The sequence below is a fragment of the Priapulus caudatus genome, unplaced genomic scaffold, assembly GCF_000485595.1.
Source record: "Priapulus caudatus unplaced genomic scaffold, Priapulus_caudatus-5.0.1 Scaffold3, whole genome shotgun sequence".
Classification (NCBI taxonomy): Eukaryota; Metazoa; Priapulida; class Priapulimorpha; order Priapulimorphida; family Priapulidae; genus Priapulus; species Priapulus caudatus.
Genome location: NW_014577064.1, coordinates 729,137 through 736,504, shown reverse-complemented (window position 1 = coordinate 736,504; position 7,368 = coordinate 729,137). Strand labels below are relative to the sequence as shown.

The window sequence follows — 7,368 nt, the reverse complement described above, 5'->3', positions numbered from 1 at the left end:
CGAATTAATATTTTCTAGCTGCGTGTTACGACCCAAGAACATGTGCAACGGAGTTATGATTGCCAACAATGGAGAGGACGAAGAGGCTGTGCCTCCGATCTGTGACCTAACGCCTGCAGACTGCCAGACTGCAAGTGCAGTAGCCAGACGCTCCAGGAAATCTGCCAGATAAATGAGATTCACAGCTGGTTATGATTGGATGGGATGGTGCTCTGAGAGTAGAGGACTACAACCATCTTCTCCAGCAGGTAATGCCAATGAAATCTCGGAATATGTTACGATGGTATGTGTAAGATCACGAGCGTATTAAGAAGAGCCTTCTTAATGCGCTCTTAATAAAATGCAATAATCTAACTTGTTCTTCCAATTATCCCGCTAGTAGAACTTATCCTAAAATTACTGCTTGTAGATCCTCAAGAAGGTGAATGCCCAGAGACAAAGAGAACCGCGAAGGGCCCCAATGGTTGCCCGTTAACAGCAACTTTCTTCACAAGCCATCAGTTCACTGATTACGCAGCAGTCCAGTCGATGTACGCCGAGGGAAATGAGATCGCCTCATTCTCTATCACGTAAGTAATGCTTTCTTGCTGTTAGATATTTCCAACTGCGGCAGTATTTCGTTTTAATGTAATGTATACATATGTAAAATTTAGATTTTCAACAACATTTCAAAATACTCGTTCAAGACTTACGTGATTATATCATCTATTCATGTTAATCAAAACATTCTTAAACTATGTTTTTAATGGTTACAGTAAGCAGTTGCCATCAGAGTACTGCGCCCAGGCTTCAGATGCCGAACTCTCTGCTGAGTATGCCGGACAGCGCGCCATGTTCAACAGGTTCTCTGGCATCCCAGCCAGCGCCATCAAGGGAGTGCGATCTGCTTACCTGCAGACCAAGGGAAGCGACTTCGTTAACCTCATAAGGATGATGGATTCACATGGGATTCTTCCTACCCTACCGACAAGATTGATCCTCCCCTGTGGCCATACACCTTCGAATTAACCAGCTCTACTGTGGCTGCGCCATCCCTCCCACTCGTGTTCCTCTGGAACTTTGCATTCCTCCTCCTCGCGCTACTTCCTCTCGCTCGGCTTATTCACGCTCTTCCGCTCGCCTTTATTTGTGCGCTTGATACCTAATTCGTCACTCCACTATCGCCGACCAGCGCGCACTCTCTGACGGAGCTCGATATAATGCTCATACGGCGCACGCGCAGCAACGGGCCCAACCGACGCACCTCACTTCAGCTCACTCTAGCAACACACACACAACGATACAACTCTCATGACGAAATTTACAGCGCACAACATCAGGCCATACAATTCCGGCGCCATTCAACCTCGTGACCAACGAGTTGGCTCTCGCTCAAACACCCAAGGCTACGGTCACACATGCGAGGCTCCGTGCGCGCAGACAGTTCCTTGAATGACGCCCGTCCAACGCGAACACGATTCCGCACGCACGGGCACACGCAGGCAATTTCTCAGGCGCTCCAGTGACACTACAGCAGCTGATCGCCACAGTACATGGGAAAGAGAGCCAGTCAAGTTCTCTGACTCGTAGGACAGCACTCTGCCACGCGCGTCTCACGTGCGACCTTTGCTGGCCGCACCTCCACTTGGCGCCCCACTCCCCAACCTGTGCTGGCTACTTCAACATCAAGCTACCCGCCGCCCCAACTCGATTGAGCCGCCACGCACCAGCGGAGCACGTTTCTTCCACGACCTGTGTTGATCCAGCCGCGTATACCATGGGTGGGCAACCCACTATGGAGAGGCATTAAATCAATTGATGCTCAAAATTGAGTTCAATTTTGCGATCATCATAGCTCGTTTGGAATATACTGTTTTGACTCGGAATCCGTCAGACGTCATGATATTAGAAAATATCTTCGCCCTCCTTACTTAGTGCTCTATTATAGACTTTCTTTACACTCGGCTTTTGTCAATGAGCTCGAGCAGGTCTAGTAACTATCGAGTGACATTGTTGTCTCACTCTGTAACATACTATCAGGTTTTTGACAGTACGTGCCATCAACTGCTCTGCTTAATTTTAGGCGGCATATGTCAAATCGTAGTCACTGCATAGTATACGAAACAGAGCACTTGTTCTATGGTAGCTACGCATAGAATGCGCATGACAAGCTACACGGCAAACTGACACCGCAAATATATTTCTATAGATCACTATCGTGTGATATTCACATAATTACAGCCTTACATATACAGCACAGCGTTCATTTAGTCTCCAGCATTACATCATAGCCACAGCTTTAGTCACTACATGGAAAACAGCATGATTATTCTTCGCTCCTCGTACCCTCATGCCACTGCTAATACGCACTTGTGCATAAATATCTGCTCGTAAAATATTTTTGAAATATTTATCATCTATCCTGCAAGATAATATGAAATAAATACTTATATTAATCCGGCTGTTGGTTGCGAAACACACGAACAATTAAATACTAGAAACTCGTGAATAAATTTATATCCTAGTGACGATTGAAACGTTTTGCGAATAGAACAAGTTTTTGTTACCTGGGTCAAGATCCTCTGGAGCAAGTGTAACTTTGGAGAGATGCACCGACAAGTACTTTGCGGTTAACGACGAGTGCAGATACGAGGCTCCACCCACACCAGCACCTTCTGGTGTCCAGATGGTGTCACCTGGGCAACGACGGATCTTCGGCCATCCGTGATCGCAGATGTAGAACACCTGGCAATCGGTGGCATCGGTAGAGAAGTTCTTGGCGCCGATCTTCGGGTTGCAGTCATCCTCTGCCTGTATCGGTACTCCCAGACGCTTTTCCAGCGGACTGGCCGCGGCTGTGGTAAAATAAAATAAATAATCAGCTCATTTGCATATATATTACTATATATGTTATTACTCTTAAATTAGTTTTTATTGGAATTTTATTTTAATATAGGTTCTATAAGAGCACATTTACGTGCATCACTGCATTTACTCATCCATCGCGTTGTCTATAGTAGCGACATGTAGTATGTACCAGCCGTTTATAAAGTTTCTACGTTATTGGTCGATAGTTACTTACCCATATACACGACAGCGCACAGAGCAATGATGAGGACCTTCATGTTGCTACTTCGGAGGCTGCACTCAGACTGACGAGTGACCACTTTCGCTCACTTTATATACATATGGGTGTTCCAGTTGAACTACATTGCGGCCACTTGCCTTTAGTAAGCCGCAGGCGGCAGAAACGCGCAGGGCGTTCTGGCCTTTGTGTAGCGTTCCCTATATACCGTTACCGTGCCCGTATTTGGAACTATGTCAATAGGTTACGCTCTCAATTCGTCGCCTGCAGCAACGGGGGGCCCGACTGCTCCAAGTGCTGCCGCGTAGATCAGATATTTATCAAACTTTTACTTTTTAATGCGCTGGTGGGTAATTAAGAGCGTACTTAATTAAGAGCGTATACTTGCTACGACATTTGATAATTTTCTGCATTTATGTAAATTACTGAACCGCAGTGGAAAATCCTTTTAGTTTTACTAGTATGTATAGACGACCTTCGTGCAAGTAATTAGTGTATATGTGGAACACACCCAAGTGATGTATGGAGATTCCGTGACGCGTTCCCATAGCCTGCGGGCTTAACTCGACCGGTCCGCCACAATTGTCTTGTACGTCTAACAAGAACCAACGCGATATCTATTATTGTAGACTTCGCAAGCGCACGCAAATGATGTTTACATGTAGTGAGGCAAATTCTAGGTGGACAACATTAGAAACAGTTTCGTTCTTGATCAACAGTTGTCAGTGTTGTAAATGAACGACCTTGAACGCACTCGACCTGGCTGATTTATTGACGCGAATATCGGGCTGTCCGGCAGCATGCACTTGGAAAACGTTTGCGAAGAAGAGCTAAACGTAGCCGGCTATACCTAACGCGTTATCAGCCGTCGCCTTGGCATAATAACGCGCGTAATTTTAATGTGCTCTGGATAATATCCTTAATCTTAGGTGGGAGGCGCAAGTTCCAACCATGATTAACAGTCAGCACTGTTAGATGGCTCGATGATGGATTTCTATATAGTCGCGATCCAGATCAATTGCGCGCAGAAACCTACAATGAGTAATGAGTGGCCAGGATGAAGCTAACGATGATGTACTTTAACGTTGAAAATAATTAGATTTTTATTGTATATATATATATTAAGCATTTTCCGGTCCGCGAGACTTTTCGACAGACCGGATTTGTCTGGACACATTTTGCATGCAACTCAGGTGAGCGCGTGTGATATAAGATGACAGCGCCTCCACCTCTAATCTGCTCCAGAAGTGCCTATCCACAGTCGGCGAGCATGTGCGCGTAGAAAAGAGATTCGGGAGTTAATATGCGCAACAGAAAATAATCGGCATTTTAATGTGTGTCGCGGGGGGATGGCGGCCGCCTTCCCCGCCTCGCCATGGCCAGATCGCGAAAGTGTTTGCTTTGTAGTTCCACGCGTGACGAGAAATTCTAAATATATAGCGTTGAGTGGAAAGCGAAAGTTCCCGGCGATTACACGCAACGTCCTCTACTGCGGGTGGAAGGATTGCGCGCCGGCTGTTACGAGGAGTGGCGCTGATGAATTCCTGGACGTCACCTTCAAGGTCTTCCCTCACGACGGGTGCCGCTACTAATGATTATCAGCCTCCGCCTAATGCGCTAATGCCGCCAGGCACATTCTCGGCGGCCTGCCACCACGTGCATTTCTGTTGGCAAGACGTGTGTTCGCCCCTGAAGGCGTATACCGGAGACGGCGTGTAACAAGCCTGCTGAATAGTTTTGTGCCGCGTCCATTCAAGCTGCTCGTCATGGAGTCTGTTATTAGATAAGGCATCGAAGTGCCGTGGATAGCATCGACATCCAGCAAGTCACCTGCGTGCGCCTTCGCGATTATAGTTATTCGACCGCGCCCATCGCCCTACCGTTAAACGGCCGCTCGCTGAGCCCGTCTGTCAGCAGACGTGTTGCAATTCCGCTCCATCACTGCTCGGCAGCTTTACAACAGAGCTTGCGAGTGCTGCGCGAACCGCTTACGTATCGTACTCTTGTACTAGCTCTCTCTGTCACTTGATTGGCTTTTTTAAGAATTTTTGTTGCCGCACAAAAGTTCCGACCCAATGTTCTGCAAATCACTGCATCGCAACAGCTAGCGTCGATATAGACTAGTTGATATAGACTAGTTGATATAGACTAGTTGATATAAGACTAGTTGATAAGACGTTGATATAGACTAGTTGATATAGACTAGTTGAATATAGCTAGTCGATATAAGACTAGTTTGATATAGACTAGTTTGATATAGACTATTATAAAGACTTATTGTGCCTTTTCCCCTTTTCATTCGTGAGACTATACAATTGCGTCATATTGTGAAGCCCATGCAATATGCGTTACACATCTACGTTATTACATGGACATGGGTATCGGGAACACAACAGGTCTGCGTGAAAATTAAACTGGAGCAATGCTACTCACTGGCGCATTGCATGCGCGTACCAAACATACACTCGCACACACACACGCGCACGCGACGCACGCCACGCACGCACGCACCACACACACACACACACACACACACACCACCACACCACACACGCCGTGCAGCGCACGCACGCCGCACGCACGCGACGCACGCAGCACAACCCACACACAACACACATTTCCATTGCAAAATACAAACCATCCCCGTACTAGGCATGCGTGCGGTTGAGTAAATGTATTTGGAGCGCACAGAGATTTCATGGATCTTAATGATGGTAATACCAAGAGCTAATACGTTGCGGGAAGCAAGTTTCACAAACTAGCTAATGACGTTTGATTCTTTTGAAATCTGTCTAGTAGACAGATTAAGGCAGTATATCTGTTTGCGTTTTGTACAGGTACTTAGCGGCCAGCTGCGAATGTCGAGATGGTTCCGCCTAGTTATGCCGAAGGTAAGTAGATGTTGACTCAAAAATTAAGTTTCGCCAATGATGTATATTGTATAAATCCGGTAAGATTGCATGCATTTTCATGTTACATATATATATGTGTGTCGTGGTGTGTGTGGTGTGTGTCGTGTGGTGTGCGATCGTGTGCGTGTGGCGTGTGCGTGTGCGTGTGCGTGTGCTGTGCGTGTGCGTGTGCGTGTGCGTGTGACGTGTGCAGTGTGCAGTGATGCGTGTGCCACAGTGTGCGTGTGACGTGTGCGGTGTGCGTGTGTGTTGCGTGTGCGTGTGCGGTGTGTGTGTGTGTCACTGTGTGTGTGTGTGCGTGCGTGCGTGCGTGCGTGCGTGCGTGTGCGTGCTTTGGTGTCCGTTGTTGTGTGTGTGTGTAGCAGGCGTGCGTGCGTGCCGTGCGTGCCGTGTGTGTATGCGGCCTCAACGCGGTATGCTCGCTCACGTCACATTTACTGCAAGGTAGCTGTGTGGGCCTATTTAGCTGCAGTGCGCACAGGCCCACCGGCAAGTCTCACTGTCTGTGTGTATTTGTAGCAAGCAGCTAGCTTGCATGCTATCCGATCGCACGCTGCGTTCATGCGGTCTCAGCACGCCAACCCTTTGCCTCTTGAAATGCTATTCATGCTGCCGAGGCTCCATCTTTCTTGATCGACCGCATTTTATTTTCAAATAAACATAATTTCGTATGAACGGCACAGTACCGAGCACTCGTCTAACAATACCCTACTTTAATGAGAGTTTTTTTTCATTTGGCGCCATCTACGAAACATTGGGTCTTATATAGCTTCAGGTCAGCATAAGCACGCAAAGGCGGGTTTTCATATAGCGTATACATAACATTCACTTTTAATTAAAATGTATACGTCCTCCGGATATGCACACCTTGCTAGTTTTTCATAACTCTATGAGGGGAAAAACATGAATTTATTAAGTAACGTACTTACTCTGTTACGACTAAGTTACGCTTTTTCTTATTTAGTTTCAGTGCACACGTGGGCTTCTGGTACATTCCTCCACGGCTACGCGGCAGGGAAGAGACCCCAGACTTCTGGGCCGAAGTTAGCAAGGCGAGTATATTATTAGATGTTTGAGCCGTTAACCATTAAACGCAGGTAATGGGAAAACTGCAGAAAAATCCTACGGGCAATTAGTGTTTGTGCGGGCTTCGTGTGTGTGGGTGCGTTGTGGCGTCGGTGATGTGTGGGCTGTGTCGTGCGGCGTGTGTGCCGTCGGTGCGTGTGCTGTGTGTGTGTGTGCGGGTGTGTGTGAGTGTGATGCGTTGCGCGCTGCGGGTGGTCGTGTGCTGCGTGCCTGCGGCGCGGCGTGCGTGCTGCGCGGCTCGCGCGTGCGTGCGTGTTCGTGCGTGACGCGTGAGTGCGGCGTGCGTGCGCTGCGCGCGCGCGCGTG

The 7,368-nt window shown here is 47.7% G+C and overlaps 2 protein-coding genes across 2 annotated transcripts in view; one reads left to right on the top strand and one right to left on the bottom strand.

The window, feature by feature from the left end:
- The window catches only part of LOC106820930, a 35,828-nt gene extending 32,657 nt beyond the window's left edge, over positions 1-3,171 (bottom strand). The window contains exons 1-2 of the mRNA XM_014825538.1: positions 3,062-3,171; positions 2,676-2,834 (exon numbers count right to left, since the gene is read on the bottom strand). Of these exons, the coding sequence (XP_014681024.1) occupies positions 2,676-2,834; positions 3,062-3,104 (202 nt within the window). The 5' untranslated portion in view covers positions 3,105-3,171. The remainder of the gene's footprint in view (positions 1-2,675; positions 2,835-3,061) is intronic.
- Positions 1-7,368, top strand: part of LOC106820898 (cysteine sulfinic acid decarboxylase-like) — a 64,416-nt gene that overhangs the window by 41,994 nt on the left and 15,054 nt on the right. The gene's annotated exons all lie outside the window — the stretch shown is intronic.